The 18,757-nt window shown below is 36.3% G+C and overlaps 1 protein-coding gene across 1 annotated transcript in view; it reads left to right on the forward strand.

Annotated features, from left to right (window-relative positions):
• The first annotated feature begins 9,514 nt into the window (after positions 1-9,514).
• sev (receptor protein-tyrosine kinase sevenless) overlaps positions 9,515-18,757 on the forward strand; it is a 179,353-nt gene continuing 170,110 nt past the window's right edge. Inside the window, exon 1 of the mRNA XM_089104666.1 lies at positions 9,515-9,721. Coding sequence (XP_088960792.1) covers positions 9,638-9,721 — 84 coding nt within the window. The 5' untranslated portion in view covers positions 9,515-9,637. The remainder of the gene's footprint in view (positions 9,722-18,757) is intronic.

Genomic DNA, 18,757 nt, shown 5'->3' on the forward strand with positions numbered 1-18,757 from the left:
ATGGTGAAAAGGATGAGTACTACAAATTGTAAAATGGGTATATGAGGGACATTGAGCAAGGAACTTGTTGTGAAATGCCTTTTGAAAAGTATTGCTTGGTGTTGGCTGTAAAGGATGGGTACTTTAACTTGTTAAATGGGTTTAGGAGGGACATTAAGAAAATAAATTGTTCTGAAATTCCCTTTGAAAAGTATTGCTTGGTGTTGGAGCATTCAAAAAGCTCTAAAGTAAAGTTTTGGATGAAAAGGATGGGTACTTCAACATTACAGATAGGTTGAAGATGGTCAATAATAAAAGACCGTGTTCTGAAATCTGTTTGAAAAGTTTTGCATGGTGTTTGCGTATTCAAGAAGATGTTAAATAGAGTTTTGTGTAAAAAGGCGGTATAATTCAGGTAGGAGAAGTGGTTTAGGAAGGAGACTATGAAATGAGCTTGTTCTGAAATGCCTTTGAAAAGTATTGCATGGTATTGGCGCATTCAAAAGAACCAAAAACTGTAAATTAAAGTTGTGTATAAAAATGATGGATGCTTCAACTTGTAAAATGGGTCTATGAGGGACTTTAGAGAAATGAAATATCTCTGAAATGCCTCTGAAAAGTATTGCTTGGTGTCGAGGTATTCAGAAAGCTGTAAAGTAAAGTTCGGGGTGAAAGTGATGGGTACTTTCAGTTGGAAAATGTGGTTAGGAGGAACATTAAGAAAATAAGTTGCTCTGAAATTTCTTTTAATTGTTATTTCTTGGTGTTGAGGCATCCAAAAAGCTGTAAAGTAAAGTTGCGAGTGAAAAGGATGGATGCTTCAATTTGTAAAATTGGTTTAGGAGGGACATTAATAAAGGAACTTGCTCTGAAATGCCTTTTGAAAAGTATTGCTTGGTGTTGAGATATCCAAAAAGTTGTAAAGTTGTGGGTGAAAAGGATGGGTACTTCAAGTTGGAAAAAATGGGTTTAGGAGAGACATTAAGAAAGGAACTTGCTCTGAAATGCCTTTTGAAAGGTATTTCTTTGTGTTGAGGTATCCAAAAACTGTAAAGTAAAGTTGTGGGTGAAAAGGATGGATGCTTCAACTTGTAAAATGGGTTTGGGATGGACATTAAGAAAGGAACTTGCTCTGAAATGCCTTTTGAAAAGTATTTCCTGGTGTTGAGGTATCCAAAAAGCTGAAAAGTATAGTTATGGGTGAAAAGGATGGATGCTTCAACTTGTAAAATGGTTTTAGAAGGGACATTAAGAAAGGAACTTGCTCTGAAATGCCTTTGAAAAGTATTGCTTGGTGTTGAGATATCCAAAAAGCTGTAAAGTAAAGTTGTAGGTGAAAAGGATGGGTATTTCAAGTTGGAAAATGGTTTTAGAAGGGATATTAAGAAGAGATGTTGCTCTGAAATGCCTTTTGAAAGGTATTTCTCGGTGTTGGGGTATCCAAAAAGCTGTAAAGTAAAGTTGTGGGTGAAAAGGAAGGATACTTCAAGTTGGAAAATGGGCTTAGAAGGGACATTAAGAAAGACACTTGCTCTGAAATGCTTTTTGAAAAGTATTTCTTTGGTGTTGAGGTATCCAAAAAACTGTAAAGTTGTGGGTGAAAAGGATGGTTTCTTCAAGTTGGAAAATGGGTTTAGAATGGACATTAGGAAAGGAACTTACTCTGAAATGTCTTTTGAAAGGTATTTCTTGGTGTTGAGGTATTCAAAAAGCTGTAAAGTAAAGTTGTGGGTGAAAAGGAAGGAGTCTTCAAGTTGGAAAATGGGCTTAGAAGGGACATTAAGAAAGGAACTTGCTCTGAAATGGTCTTTGAAAGGTATTTCTTGGTGTTGAGGTATAAAAAAAGTTGTAAAGTATATTTATTGCAGAAAAGAATGGATGCTTCAAGTTGGAAAATGGGTTTAGCAGTGACATTAAGAAAAGAAGTTGCTCTGAAATGATTTTTGAAAGGTATTTCTTTGTGTTGAGGTATCCAAAAAGCTATAAAATAAAGTTGTGGGTGAAAAGGATGGATGCTTCAAGTTGGAAAATGGGTTTAGGAGGGACATTACGTAAAGAACTTGCTCTGAAATGTCTTTTGAAAAGTATTTCTTGGTGTTGAGGTATCCAAAAAACTTTAAAGTAGAGCTGTGGGTGAAAAGGAAGGATGCTTCAAGTTGGAAAATGGGTTTAGAAGGGACATTAAGAAAAGAAGTTGCTCTGAAATGTCTTTTGAAAGGTATTTCTTGGTGTTGAGGTATCCAAAAAGTTGAAAAGTATAGTTGTGGGTGAAAAGGATGGATGCTTCAACTTGTAAAATGGTTTTAGAAGGGACATTACGTAAAGAACTTGCTCTGAAATGTCTTTTGAAAGGTATGTCTTGGTGTTGAGGTATCCAAAAAGTTGTAAAGTAAAGTTGTGGGTGAAAAGGATGGGTACTTCAACTTGTAAAATGGGTTTAGAAGGGATATTAAGAAAGGAACTTGCTCTAAAATGTCTTTTGAATGATATGTCTTGGTATTGAGATATCCAAAAAGCTGTAAAGTATAGTTGTGGGTGAAAAGGATGGATGCTTCAAGTTAGAAAATGGGTTTAGAATGGACATTAAGAAAGAACTTGCTCTGAAATGCCCTTTGAAAGGTATTTCTTGGTGTTGAGGTATCCAAAAAGCTGTAAAGTAAAGTTGTGGGTGAAAAGGATGGGTACTTCAAGTTGGAAAATGGGTTTAGAAGGGACATTAAGAAAATAACTTGCTCTGAAATGTCTTTTGAAAGGTATTTCTTGGTGTTGAGGTATCCGAAAAAGCTGTAAAGTAAAGTTGTGGGTGAAAAGGATGGGTACTTCAAGTTGGAAAATTGGTTTAGAATGAACATAAAGAAAAGAACTTGCTCTGAAATGTCTTTTGAAAGGTATTTCTTGGTGTTGAGGTATCCGAAAAAGCTGTAAAGTAAAGATGTGGGTGAAAAGTATGGGTACTTCAAGTTGGAAAATGGGTTTAGAATGAACATTAAGAAAAGAAGTTGCTCTGAAATGACCTTTTGAAAACTATTGCTTGATGTTGGGGTATCCAAAAAGCTATAAAGTAAAGTTGTGGTGAAAGGATGGTACTTCAACTTGTAAAAAAGGGTTAAGGAATGACATTATGAAAGGAACTTGTTGTGAAAAGATATATTAAAGTGCACAAAAAAGTATTAAAAAAATGGGGTGGGGACTCTTTGGGAGCCCGGGGGGCCTTTGGGGGTCTGGGGGCCCTTGAGGGCCTGGTGGTCCTTTGGGAGCCCGAGGGACCTTTGCGGACGAGGGGCTTCCTTCGGGGTTGGGGTGGGGTATGTGGACCCTTCGGGGTTGGGGTAGAGGACCTCACAACACTGTTCAAAGGGAACTTTGTAGTATAACGACCACAGAGTTTCACCCTCAAATCCTCTTCTAAAATCATCTTTTAAAATCATCATTTAAAATGTCTCTAACTGTTCTCGCCGAAATAATTCCCTAAAATGTCTAAAACGGTTTCGCCCAAATAACCCCTAAACGTAATTTCAGCGTGTTCCTATTGTTTTTGGCATCTCTGCGCTGTCACATTTGAAATTACTAAGAAGCCTGATTCCCATGTTAATCTATTCATCGCTAAGATGTTTCTTGGAGAATTGTTTCCATGGCAATGTTTATTAATATCTTTTGGAGTTTGACCAGTAGAATTGTTTCCGAGGCAAAGACATTAATGACTTGGATCTATTCCTGGAGAATTGTTTCTAGGCGAAAATTTTTAATGTCTGACAGATGATGTCATTGGTTGATTGATCTGTCAAGAAAGGGGAATTAATTTGTTGTTTCTAAGGGGAATTATTGATTCACGAAAGGAGAATTGAGGTTGATAGCACAGGTGTTCCTGAAAACATCCATCAAACTGAGAAAGTTCCTGTTTTTCAAATTCTCAATGACAAAAACCATAAAACAGACATAAATTACTGTTGACATCCATGAAAAACATCAAATAAATTGACCAACACACATAACCGTCCAAGAAACAACCATAAATGTGAGAAAATTCCTGTTTTTACATTATCACTGATAAAAACCATAAAACAGACATGAATTGATGTTGACATCCATGAAAAACATCAAATAAATTGACCAACACACATAACCGTCCAAGAAACATCCATCAAAGTGAGAAAATTCCTGTTTTTTCATTATCACTGACAAAAACCATCTCCCTAGGGACTCTATGCCCATATAAGGAGCCCCCCTTGTAGCTCATGAGGCCTTTCTACTGAGATAGACTTCGCTCCTTACTGTATTAAATAAAAAAAAAGTTTTTTAAACTGAAAGAAAGGAGCGACATTAAAACTTAAAACGAACAGAAATTATTCCCTATATGAAATGGGCTGTTCCCTCCTCAACGCTTCGCTCTTTAAGCAAAAGTTTTTTATTGTTTTTAAAAATAAATTTGTGAGACAGAGTCATACATAAATGTGAGAAAATTCCTGTTTTTCCATTCTCACTGACAAAAACCATAAAACAGACATAAATTACTGTTGACATCCATGAAAAACATCAAATAAATTGACCAACACACATAATTGTCCAAGAAACATCCATCAAAGTGAGAAAACTCCTGTTTTTTCATTATCACTGACAAAAACCATCTCCCTAGGGACTCTATGCCCATATAAGGAGCCCCCCTTGTAGCTCATGAGGCCTTTCTACTGAGATAGACTTCGCTCCTTACTGTATTAAATAAAAAAAAAGTTTTTTAAACTGAAAGTAAGGAGCGACATTAAAACTTAAAACGAACAGAAATTATTCCGTATATGATAGGGGCTGTTCCCTCCTCAACGCCTCGCTCTTTACGCTAATGTTTTTTATTGTTTTAAAAAATTAATTTGTGAGACAGTCAAACTTTAGCGTAAAGAGCGAGGCAGTGAGGGGGGAACAGCCCCTTTCATATAAGGAATAATTTCTGTTCGTTTTAAGTTTTAATGTCGCTCCTTACTTTCAGTTTAAAAACCTTGTTTTTTTATTTAATTTCTGATCGTTTTTTAGTTAATGCAGCTTTTATTTTGGCTCACCATCATGGAATAAGTAACAAAATTTGCTTAAAAATTTTACTTTTCTTTTTCTAAATGGCTGTCTCTAAATTCGGTTCTGACGTAATTTACAAATTAACTTACGTAACGAACTTCTATATTCGTATATTTTTCTTCTGACAAAAAATACAAAGTTGCAGATTTTTGCAGATATGAGCTTGAAACCTATGTAAAAGGGTTTTCTGATACGCTGAATCTGACGGTGCGATTTTCATTAAAATTATTTCAATTTTAGGGATGTTTCCCCCTCTTTAAAAAATCAGGTAAATTTTCTCAGGCTCGTAGCCTTTGATGAGCAATACTAAACTTAATAAAATTCATATATTTAGAATCAGCATTATAAGCCCATTCTTTTGATACATTTATTGACATCAAAGTTCCGTTTTTAAAAGTTTCGATTACTATTGAGCCGTATCGCTTGTTTTTTTTTTTATTGTTTTTTTTATTATTACGTATATGCTATTACGTATATGATAGGGTTCTCTCCTTAGTCAATACCACGCTCTTAACGTTAAAAGTTAAAAAAAAAATTAATTCACAAACCCCTGAATCACAAAGGCCGTTTAATTAGAATAGATAGCTCTTTTGAAAGCACTAAAAAAAATGTAGCGTAAAGAGCGAGGTATTGACTTGGGGGAGAACCCCATCATATACGGAATAATTTCTGTTCATTTTAAGTTTTAATGTTGCTTCTTGCTTTCAGTTGAAAAAACTTGTTTTTTTTAATCTAATTTCTGATCGTTTTTTAAATAATACTTGAAAATCCGGCGCCCCCTTCATAGAAATGTCCCTTACCCCAAAGAAACATCCACCACGGAAAGATTCTCCCGAGTAACTGTAAGTAATTCTGGGCCAATACGATTACCCCTGGGAAAAAAAAACAAACAAACAAACAAATAAACACGCACCCGTGATCTTTCTTCAGGCAAAAAATGCAAAATTCCACATTTTTGTAGATAGGAGCTTGAAACCTCTACAGTAGGGTTCTCTGATATGCTGAAGAGGATGGTGTGAATTTCATTAAGGTTCTATATCTTTTAAAGGGTCTTTCCCCCTTTTTCGAAAATCAGCCAAATTTTCTCAGGCGCGTAACTTTTAAAGGGTAAGATTAAACTTGATGAAACTTATATATTTGAAATCAGAATTAAAATCTGATTCTTTTGATGCATCTATTGGTACAAAAATTCCGTTTTTAGACTTTCGGTTACCATTGAGCCGGGTCGCTCCTTACTTACAGTTCGTTACCACGAACTGTTTGATTGTAAGAAATCATGCATACTTTAATAATCAAATATTTTTGAATAGACTGCAGTATGAAAAGACATTGAATTGCGGAAAGAGCAAACTTTCAGTAGAAATCGTTGTCAGAAATTGGATTTGCTGTAATAATTATATCTTTGATTGGACTGCAATATGAAAAAAACTTTTAATTGCTTAAAGAGCAAAAAACTGGTAAATGCAAAACAATAGTCGGCTAGAAATGCTTTCGCAAAACTTCTTAGTAATATCCAAAAGAAATGTTGCATGTTTAATGAAAAGCTTCCAAGCTTTTGACCGGAAACTTTGGAACAGTTTACAGATGTAATGGGAAATATTAGACATCACTGTGAACATATGGAGGCATAACTGTCCTTTACTTAGTTTCAGCTTTATTCGATGATCGAGCCTTTATGTACTAACTACATCCAACGACTATGACGTCATTGATCAATATTGTACATAAAAAATTTAGTTTTTCGTAAAAAATTGATTGAATTATCGATCTAGAGATCTAGAGATCTAGAGATTCCTTTAAAATGAGCCATTGAATAACTCTCTACGATTTTCCAGTGCCAAGCTATCTTTGGAAAAGAAAAAAACAAAAAAAGATGCTGTTTAGGCAGAATGCTGTAGTAGCTGCCACTTTTCTGGATTTTCAAGCCAATATATTTCCCTTGCTTTTCAAGCCAAGTGACAGAAAGTTTCCTATACAGGGGTTTCAGACATGGCGGTTCTAATAGTATAACTTTTGTTTTGATTTGACTTTTTTTTTAGGAGTTATGGGCTTTTTCATTTCTTAATATTGGACGTGATCGTCTCTTACTAGGTTGCTAGCTACCGCTGCAAACCAGATGTCACTTTTCTTGATTTTCAAGCCAATATATTTCCCTTGCTGATTGGATGTGTTTTGGTAAATGGTGGGCGTGGGAGGGGGGTTAGTTGCCCTCCAATCACTGTTGACTGCTAAAAAGGGCACAAGCCCTTTTGATCTTCAATCGAGTGAGCTCTTTTCGAAGTTTCTATGACAAAAAATGGCCGTCTCAAAATTTATATCAGATGCACTGCGGGAAAAAAAGAGATGTATGTTGGGGGGGGGGGGTTATCCACCCTCCGATCACTCTGAATTTCAAAAATGGCACTAACAATTATGATTACCAATCCAATGAGCCCCCTCCAAAGTATATACGATCACCCTTTCTGTATAAACCTTAGATGCTCCCAGGGCATAACTTACAACACTTACCCTGAGGGCTGTGGGGAGGAGGATTGTCATTCTCAAAGTTGTACTTTTTGGATCTTTCAACTATGTTGAACAAAATGGTTATCTCAAAATTTTGATTAGATGTGTTTGGGGAAATGGTGGGCGTGGTAGGGGGGTTAGTTGCCCTCTAGTCACTTTCGTCTATTATAAAGGGCAGTGACTTTTTCAATTTCCAATCAAATGAGCTGTTTTCGATGTTTCTTCGGGAACAAATGGCCGTCTTTAAATTTTTATCAAATGCATTTCGGGAAAATAGGAAGTGTATGTGTGGGGGGTGGTATCCGCCCTTAGATCACTCTGAATCTCAAAAACGGCACTAACCCTTCTGATTAGCAATCCAATGAGCCCCCTCCGAAGTTTATACGATCACTCTTTCTATATAAACCTTATTGTCCCCAGGGCATAACTTACGACACTTGTCCTGAGGGCTGTGGGGAGGGGGGTTGTCATTCTCAAAGATATAATTTCGGATTGTTCAACTACGTTGAACAAAAGGGCTATTTCAAAATTTTGATTGAATGTGTTTCGGGAAATGTTGGGGGTAGGAGGGGGGTTAGTTGCCCTCCAAGCACTTTCGACTGTTAAAAAGGCCACTAGCCCTTTTAATTTCCTATCGAATGGGCCCTTTTCGAAGTTTCTACGACAACAAATGTCCATTTCAAAATTTCTATCAGATGCATATTGGGAAAATACGAGGTGTATGTGTTTGTGTGTGTGGGGGGGGGTATCCATCCTCTGATCACTCTGAATCTCAGAAAGGGCACTAACGCTTCTGATTAGCAATCCAATGAGCCCCCTCTGAAGTTTACACAATCACCCTTCCTATATGAACCTTAAATGCTCCCAGGGCATGACATATAACCCTTACAGGCTGTGGGGGGGGGTGCCATTCTCAAAGATATAATTTCCTTGTCTTTCAACTACGTTGAACAAAATGGCTATCTCAAAATTTGGATTGAATGTGTTTTGTGAAATGCTGGGCATGGGAGGGGGGCTAGTTACCCTCGAATCACTTTTGACCAATAAAAAGGGCACTAGCCCTTTTAATTTCCAATCGAATGAGCCCTTTTTGAAGTTTTTCTACAATTCCTTTGATACGAAGTGTCGTGGTCTAAACCAAAATTTTTATTTTTCACTTGGTCATTTTCACTTGATTGGAGAAGTCGGCTTCAACTTTGCCCCTACCCCAGAATTTTGACGAAATTACGCCACTGCCTCCATGGCCTTCTATAAGGAGGAAGCAGGGCCTGATGAGTACGAGTGCTTTTATCCAATAATTTCGGCATCAGAATGAGGATTCACACTCTGATCCTAGCGAGCTAGGAGGAGAGCCCTAAGCTGCAGCTCAAAGCAATGGGGTGGTGTAACATCCTGTCGATTACCTTGCCCGCTTGGTAGACTGGCTAACATAGATCTGGGAGCCCCTGGTAAAGAAAATTCCCATGAAACATCAATGATATAAAAAATCATTGAAAACGACTGTATTGCTAGGTTATGACAGAAGCCTATAAATTACCCCCCCCCCTTACATTTTATAGTTGCCTCACCCTCAAAGATAAAATTTAGAAAAAAATCATTGTCGTTTCTTTTTATGCTACTTAGAAAATATCTAGTCAAAATCTTGAACAATCTGGAGCATTCAGAGATTTCTTGTCTGAATTTTGAAAAAGCTGGGAATTTTTATATGTTCTGTGTCAGCTACGTCGGTTTCAAATCCTATTCGGCTAATGCCAATAACTACCACATTTTCAATTCCCAGACATCCATGTTCGTTCCCAATTGTGGTGAGTAACCCTCCAATTTAACCAATTATAATTCATCAAGGCCCTTCCGACTTTTTATAAGAGGAACTTCGGCTTGACCAAATAGGCTCCGCCTGTTTGCCAAACCACTTAACACGCCTTCAAGTGGCAACAATTTTTAGTCGAGTTGTTTAATTGACGTAAAAGTGGTCAAAAATATACGATGTGCTTGGTCCACAATTTTTTATGCGATGTGATTTTGTATCCACATTTAAGCAACTGATGATATATTATTAAGCAAATTGAGGTTAATTGTCAGTTTGTGCGATATGGCAAAAATTAATTTCGTTGTATTAATTTCTATGTGCTTTGCTAGTGGAGTTTTTTCGGAATGCCCTAGAGAATGTACAGAGGTAAGAACATGGACACTGTAAATTAAAGATAAAACTCTGAAGTGGCATAGATAGAGAGGCATAGTGGCTAGATAGAGGCTTGTCTACTTTTGTTTCAATTGAATTATTAGACTTGGGGCCGTTGGCGTGGAAGCAGAAGTTTTTGTTTGACTACTTAGACTAAACCTAGTGACTAAAACATTTTTCTTTCTTATTATTGGCTGAAAATTTCACAAAGGAGAATTAAATGAACAAAATCAACTTTAGGGGATGCAAATATAACTAAAACTCAGCCCTCGGTATTATTTCATACAGCTTAGATAGGCTACATCAAAATATGGATTTGTATAGCTTTACAGATATTAAGGGAAACTGTTCCAGGGGAAACCATTGGCCTTTGCATCTTTCCGTGATATAGAAAGATGGAATCTTGCTGACAAAGTACATTTCCTGGCAGAATCTTGGGAAGAGTTACCGATATCCTAAACTAACCTCTATGATACGATTCCTCTGACAATCAATGACAATATTGTTAAATTTACAAAATTTCTCATGGAACCAGGCTATTGATTTTGATTGTTACAACTGGTTAATGAACATTAATTAAAAAGCAATGGAATCCGGACCGTATCTAGGATTTTTTTTAGGGCAAAAGGGGGGTTAGCAAACGCATCTTTGTTAAGGGGGGGTACTAAGAAAGGGATGGGAAGAAGGGATTCAACACCTGTGGGCTTTGTCTAGCGGTCTCAAATAAGGGTTCTTACCCACATTTTTAAGACCCAGTTTACGATTCGGGGGAGTTTTGATTTTTTTTTTAGAATAGAAATAGTCCTGAAACTGCATTTTGGGACCGATTTACAAATCTAAGAAATATTCTGGGGCGTGGGGGGAAGGGGGTAAACCGGGTAGCCCTTCCCGCTGGGTGCAACTCTGAATAGGCTAATATTAAACAGAATTCTACCTGATTCTTGAAATTATCGGACAAGATTGCAATGCCCTTTTTACTTTTCCAGCCTTCCATAGTCTGGATGGGAAACAAAATATAACTTTTCGATTTAGGGTGAAACACTTCTGAATTACTTACTACTACAATCGCCTTTATTTTTTGGATTCTTGTGGTTTTTCCCACAATCTTTTATATTTCCAAGTTAATTGGCATACTTTGGAAGTAGTGTCGTCCCTCCCCCTCCCAAAGAAAAAAAAATTCCACGCATGTGTCTGACGTATAGATATACAATCTGAAAGCCTAAGAGACACAAAAAAATAGAAATTACTTCCTATTCCTTTTTCTAGGTTTTTATTTTTGCATTTGTAGGTGAAATTGATAGAGATCTTTTGATTTATAAATAAAAGGGGCTTCCGTATATAAGCGTCTAATTTTTCTGTTCGACTGCAACCTTTTTCTACGGGCTTCCCCCCCCCCCCCGCCTTATGAAACGATGGTCTAGTGGCTGTCTCTAAGAAGGATGTGTTATTCTCGTTATTTAATATAATTAAATAAAAAAAACAAGTTTTTTTTAACTGAAAGTAAGGAACGACGTTAAAACTTGAAACGAACAGAAATTATTCCGTATATGAAAAGGGCTGTCCCCTCCTCAACGCCTCACTCTTTACGCTAGAGTTTTTATTGTTTAAAACAATAGAGTTGTGAGAAAGTCAAACTTTAGCGTAAAGAGCGAGGCGTTGAGGAGGGGACAGCCCCTTTCATATACGGAAATAAGCGGGAGGGGTTAATCACTTTTAAAATGAATCAACAATTTGTTTATATGTGTTTTTTAAACGTTTCTCCGAGTCAAAAAAAATATCGAGGAAGGGAACGTCAAACCCTGAACCCCCTTCCTCTGGATACGGCCATGGAGACAGTCGTACCATTCAAATTTTGGCGGCAACCATCAAAGCAATGAGAAAGCCCCTTTTTACACCTGCTAATCAAAAATACATTATCTGCATAAGCTAACAACACTTTCTGCATAAGCATACAACATAAGAAATATTTACTGAATTAAAAATACAAGTAGAAGGGATAGAAGGAAGGACAGGTGAAATACCAAATTTGAAGCTAGAGCCAACGTTCCTTCGCTGACGTTGTAGTGAAACAATAAACAAAAAAAAAGAATAGATAGGATTTTTCTTGAAAGCTACCTCTAAAAATGATAAGAACTGTTATGTTTTACAATATAATATTCATTATTACTTCATAACGGTAAGATTAAGTGCTTTATCTTATTGCTTTTATGCTAAGCTTTACGGAAAGATTCTGAGTGTTTTGATGGCATTTTCGTGGGAAAAGGCGTAATTAATAGTTTTTGTGTTTTTGAACGAGCTTTGTCTACCCGCTACTCCAACAGGTGATATCCGGACAGGTATACAAAAGATTGAGCATCATTTCGCCGGACTTCCTGTCGGACTTTGATGGCTTCCTTCCTTTCTTTCTCCCTGTTTTGTGATTATACAAGATTATCATGAAAGTTCTTGGAAATTAATTTTGATTGACACTTAATTCACGCTTAAACTGTCCTCGCTAATCTTGGGACTGCTTTCCTTTTTTTCTAAATTTTGTCCATCAATGATAATTTCCAGACAATTTGTATTTGGCTCAAAGGTCCCCCTCGCAAAAAAAAATTATCGGAAAAGAGTGGCTAAAAAGGGAATATGTTTTAGCCCCCTCCCCCGAAAAACACTTATCCTTCCACACCACCCCTTAAAAGGCCTTTCCTATGCGTACCTATGGTAGTAATTACTAATTTGCTAGATTTCTAGGTGATTTGCTAATTTCTAGGAGGATCTTTTCCCCTCAGAAATCTGGATATTTCAGAAGTAGTTTATCTTGTAAATTTCAATTATTTGTCCTTATGATATCTCTATAAAGCAACAGATCAGAATCAGACAATGGGACTTAACCAAAATCACTCCAAGTTCCAAAATAGAGGAATAGTTTTTTAATATTTTGTTTTCTTTGAGTTTTTTTTGTCTTTGAAACTTGGTTACTCTATGAGTAATTTATCTTGTAAATTTCAGTTATCTGTCCACTCAGCATCACTATGTAAATGTAAATGGTGGCGCGAATGCAGTGATGATGGTTTTCGCGAAAGTGAGCGAAATTAGAAGCTTCGAATGGGCTAAAAATGTATAATAGACAAAGGTGTATGAGTCAAAAGAGATGGGGCAAAGATGAAAAAAGATTTTTTCAAAATTTTTTTATAACGGGGTAAAGATGTATAATACAAGGAAGTTGGGGTAAAGATGATAAAAAACATGAAGGATCTATCTTGGAGCAAAGATTCATAATACAAAAAAATGCTCCAGATCAAATTTGAATTTTGCTGAATCGAAATTCGACAAGTTTGCAATGGCGCGAAAAATGACTATTGTTGCCATGGGATCATCTCTGAAATTAGTGGCCTTATGGGGCTTGGAGTCTGGTTAGAACCCTTTAGAAAGGTTTTATTAAGAAGATCTATACAACTAATCCTAAGTTTGTTAATCTCTTACGCACTGCGCCAGATGAAACCATACGGCGTAGAACTGAGCCTTATTATATCCTGAGCCGATTAAGCTAAGTGGTTAAAAAAGGAAAATAAATTTTTTTAAGCTATTCAAAGAGCGATTAATAAAGAAAATTTGTATTAAATTTATCCCATATTTCATGTAATGTTAGCTGCAAACTATCAACGAGGGGTGGCCAACTTCCCACTAGCCGGTGTATATCTCGAACTGAATCATAATAAAACTGTGCCAAGCGTGTCAGGAATGCAGAGCGTGGCGATACCGTGGCAAAACTGTGTTCCGCCATACTTGGCACTCTTGGTGCGTGCCATCTGATATAAATGACTAGCAAAGGGCGAACCGAGCCATTTGTAAAAAAAGAAAAAGAATGTGTTTTGACAAGGCCGTATCCAGGGGGGTTAGGGGGTTTGAACCCCCCCCCCGAGATATTCGTCTGACTCCCCGAAATGTTTGTCTTACGTAAAAACGTAACAAAAATGGACATAAACAAATTTGTATGCGTTTTTTGAGGGTTTTTTTTTGTGTAAAACCCCCTCAAAAATATTTTTTTTTCAGTAAAACTCCCTCCGAAAAAAAAATTCTGGGTACGGCCTTGTGTTTTGAAGATACTTCATAGTGAAGGATATTTCCAATCGACATTTGTTTGGAAATGGAATATTCGTATTACCTTTCTAGCTACGTAACTTTTAAACACTCCCCCCCCCCCCAAAAAAAAAAAAAATCTTGTAAAAACTTGAAAAAGTATGCATGATTTTGAAGAAACTACCCAGTGTGAAAATTGCAGTCAATATTTATTTGGAAATGAAGTGTATTACCCCTCTAGTTTCAAATATTTTGTTTTTCTTGGAAAACTAATATTTTCACAAGGAGGATGGAACCCTAAGAATGGCATCATATCAAAAAGAAAATCTATTAATTAGAATTGCCCTTTATCGAAAATTAAAAAATTGTATTTTAGAATGGTAGCGCTCATACCTTCTGTATTTTTTGTTTCTTATTAAATGAAAAAAAAAATATTTCAGTTCAGATTATTTTAAGTGCTTTTACCAGGATTTATTTCGTGAGGGGAGGGGGCTGACTAATTAGAAAAAATACAAAGCAAAAAATAATATATGAATTGTAGGCAGAAAAAAAAGATAGCCTAAGGCATTCGGCGCTAGACTTTATAGTTCAAATCGGTGTTACTGATATCCGTTTCATGGCCCTTTATCCAGGAAGTACAAGGGGACAGGGATCCCGTGGTTTTGCACGCCCTTCCTGTTTACCTTCCCCAGATTTCTCCTGGTACCAATTTAGAGCAAGCGATTTGCGCAGAAATTACGGACGAAAAAAAAAATTATTTGGGTAGGATTCTGAACCAGACAGTTTTAAGATCAGTAATAGCTATAATACGATCAGGAAATCGGTATTCCAAAGAGCGAGATGAGTTGTGCGGCTATTATTTGCTTTTTATTTTTTGTTGTTGGTATTGAAAAGTGAATCTGAAATTATAGTTGCGTTGCCACTAAATTATTACTCCAAAATAGGAGTAAACTCAACCACCCGACTGATCCCCAGTCCTGGCAAAATCTACTTATCAGGACCCCCATTGGGTCACTCCGTATATCTAATCCCGGAAGGTTCTTCGTTCCCAGGTCTTCTTACATTGTTTATTTTTCTTTACATCGTAATAGGACATATCGACTGATGAACCTGGACATATTTTCCTACAGTTGTCATTCAAATGCCTTGTAGTTGCAATTCCGTCGCACGTGGTAATTCCCGTGGGGGGTTTTATGTTTCGAACTTGCCTTCCCTGCTCAACGGCTGCTAACTATTAACTTTATTTGAAACTAATTTTCTTAATTGAATCTCAAACAGTTTTCATGATAAATGAGCTGCCTATTACACATAGTTGACAGAAGTGAGGGGGCGAATTACTTTATGAGTGGAATATATAGGGGTGATTTTGCGCTTTTCCAAGACTTGATTGTTTAGTTTACTTTCGGGCAGGATGATTAAAATTTCGCATGGAACATGGAGCTGCTGTTGTCTTTTCTGTTATATGAATAGTTGACCTTTTGATAAATAAATAAAAAAAACAAGTTTTTTAAACTGAAAGTAAGGAGCGACATTAAAACTTAAAACGAACAGAAATTATTCCGTTTTTGAAAGGGGCTGTCCCCTCCTCAACGCCTCGCTCTTTACGCTAAAGTTTGATATTGTTTTAAAAAATAAAGTTGTGAGACAGAGTCAAACTTTAGCGTAAAGAGCGAGGCGTTGAGGAGGGGACAGCCCCTTTCATATACGGATTAATTTCTGTTCGTTTTAAGTTTTAATGTCGCTCCTTACTTTCAGTTTAAAAAACTTGTTTTTTTTATTTAATTTCTGATCGTTTTTAAGTTAATGCAGCTTTTATTTGTATAAAAATTTTACTTTTCTTTTGCTAAATGGATGTCTTTACACTTACGTAACTAACTTCTATATTCGTATATTTTTCTTCTGGCAAAAAATACAAAGTTGCAGATTTTTGCAGATATGAGCTTGAAACCTATGTAATAGGGTTTTCTGATACGCTGAATCTGACGGTGTGATTTTCATTAAAATTCTTTCACTTGTAGGGGATGTTTCCCCCTCTTTAAAAAATCGAGTAAATTTTCTCAGGCTCGTAGCCTTTGATGAGTAATACTAAACTTAATAAAATTTATATATTTAGGATCAGCATTATAAACACATTCTTTTGATACATTTATTGACATCAAAATTTCGTTTTTAAAAGTTTCGATTATTATTGAGCCGTATCGCTTGTTTTTTTATTGTTTTTTTTATTGCGTATATGTTATTACTTATATGAAGGGGTTCTCCCCTTAGTCAATACCACGCTCTTTACGTTAAAAGTTAAAAAAAATTTTGATTCACAAACCCCTGAATCACAAAGGCCGTTTAATTAGAATAGATAGCTCTTTTGAAAGCACTAAAAAAAACTGTAGCGTAAAGAGCGAGGTATTGACTTGGGGGAGAACCCCCTCACATACGTTATAATTTCTGTTCGTTTTAAGTTCTAATATTCCTTCTTACATTTCAGTTGAAAAAACTTGTTTTTTTTTATTTAATTTCTGATCGTTTTTTAAATAATGCTTGGAAATCCGGCGCCCCCTTCATAGGACTGTCCCTTACCCCCAAGAAACATCCTCCCCGGCCCGCTTCTGCAGAGTAACCCCCTCCTCTATCCTCCCCCTCCAGAAAAAATCCTTCCTGAAAATGGTTGTATACTTCCCAATAACCAATAAATAATGCTGGCAAGTCCGGCGCCCCCTTCATGGCAATTTCTCTTCCCCCATGAAAACTTCCTTCATGAACAGATCCTCCAACATAACCACCGACCCACCCGTCCCTCCCACTACCAGAAAAAAAACCTCCTGAAAACTTCTGTATACGTCCCAATAACCAATACTATATGTTAACATTGGGTAAAGTTCATAACCTTTAGCCCTTCCTCTGGGAACTTCGGGGGATTAAGCCATCCTAAAAGACATATTTATCATATTTTCGACCATGCTGAACAAAATGGCTATCTCAAAATTTTGATCGGGTGACTTTGGGAAAAAAATAAGCGTGGAAGGGGGCCTAGTTGAACTAATTTTTATTTGGTCCATTAACAAGATCAAGATAGAATTTAATGTCAAGCCCAAAGAGCCAGTACAAGTTAATATATGATACCTGGGTCAATACGATCACCCCAGGGAAAAAAAAAACAAACAAACAAACAAATAAAAAATCCTCTGTTATCTTTATTCGGACCAAAAAGGGAAAATTCCACATTTTTGTAGATAGGAGCTTTAAACCTCTACAGTAGGGTTCTCTGATACTCTGAATATGATTCTGTGATTTTCATTAATGTTCTATAACTTTTAGATGGTATTTCCCCCTTTTTTTGAAAATCAGCCAAATTTTCTTAGGCATGTAACTTTTGATGAGTAGCACTAAACTTGATGAAAATTATATATTTGAAATCAGCATTGAAATCTGATTCTTTTGATATATCTATTGGTATCAATAACCCGTTTTCTAGAGTTCCGGTTACCATTGAGCCAGGTCGCTCCTTACTTACAGTTCGTTACCACGAACTGTTTGATAACACCCCTTGAAAAAAGAAACTCCAAGATACGGGCAACTAAGTCAGATTGTTATGTTTCAAAGAGTCAGAAGTTACTATTTGTCATATAATCACATTGCCATCTTTGACGAAACGAATAAGAGTTTCAGTAGGGATAATTTTGTTTGATTAAACTCTACGCTCTCAAATACTTTCAATTTTATTTCTACTCTCTTTCCTATCACTTCTGCATATAATCTTAAACAGGAAGACTCTCGGCCTATGCCTCCCATTCTGAAATCTCCCGATTGTAAAAATCTTTAGTACAATTTTCCATAATTTCTATATAATGTGCCATTTCTAAGTTTTTAAATTCCGCCCCCTTCGTAAGTGGCGGCTTTGGCCTCTCTTGCACCCGGGGGAGAATCTTGATTCTCATCTTGGTTCTATTAGGTCAGGTCTAATTTTAACAAAATTTCACTCATTAAAAATTTTGTGTCAACTGTGCCCTCTTCTTTGTTTAATAAAAATAAAATTACGAAACGATTATAACCATTAGATCATTTATTTGAAATTTTATGTCCGTAAAATTTCTGCGCCCAGGGCAGAGTGCCCCCTCTGCATTCTCCTAAAACCACCTCTATCCCCCCTCACCTCGTCCAGCTATAAACTTTCCTAGAAAAAAGCTATTACATATATGTTCTCTCACATAAGTTTCCAATAAATTATTTAGATCCATCACCAGTGGATAAAACAGTTGCAATTAAAAAAAGAAAAAACAAATGCTGGATAAGAAAAGTCTCGTCACGCCATTAGGACGACCGTCGTTAGTATATTTTGTTTATTGGAAATAAATCATTAAAAACCAACTTTCGTTAGTAAGCTTCGGGTTTTGTTGTTAATCTGTTTTAATGTGTTTTATTTCTTTTTAATAAAACCCTTTTTTCTCTAAAAAAAAAATCAAAAAAAAATCAAGAAGTCAAATTTATGGCTGGACAATGTAGTTTTGTATCAAACAGTTCGTGGTAACGAACTGTAAGTAAGGAGCGACCCGGCTCAATGGTAACCGAAACTCTAAAAAACGGGATTTTGATACCAATAGATACATCAAAAGAATCAGATTTTAATTCTGATTTCAAATATATAAGTTTCATTAAGTTTAATTTTACCTATCAAAAGTTATGCGCCTGAGAAAATTTGGCTGATTTTCGAAAAAAGATGGAAACATCAACTAAAAGTTATAGAATATTAATGAAAGTTACACCATTAGATTCAACATATTAGAGAACCCTACTTTGTAGGTTTTAAGCACCTATCTGCATGGATGTGGAATTTCCCTTTTTTTGCCAGAAGAAAGATCACGGATGCGTTTTTATTTGTTTGTTTGTTTGTTTGTTTGTTGTTTTTTTTTCCCCCAGGGGTGATCGTATTGATCCAGTAGTCCTAGAATATCGTGGGAGGGCTCATTGAAACAA

Source organism: Artemia sp. Qi Xiang Cuo, chromosome 2 (assembly GCF_049724085.1).
Source record: "Artemia sp. Qi Xiang Cuo chromosome 2, ASM4972408v1, whole genome shotgun sequence".
In the NCBI taxonomy this organism is placed as follows: Eukaryota; Metazoa; Arthropoda; class Branchiopoda; order Anostraca; family Artemiidae; genus Artemia; species Artemia sp. Qi Xiang Cuo.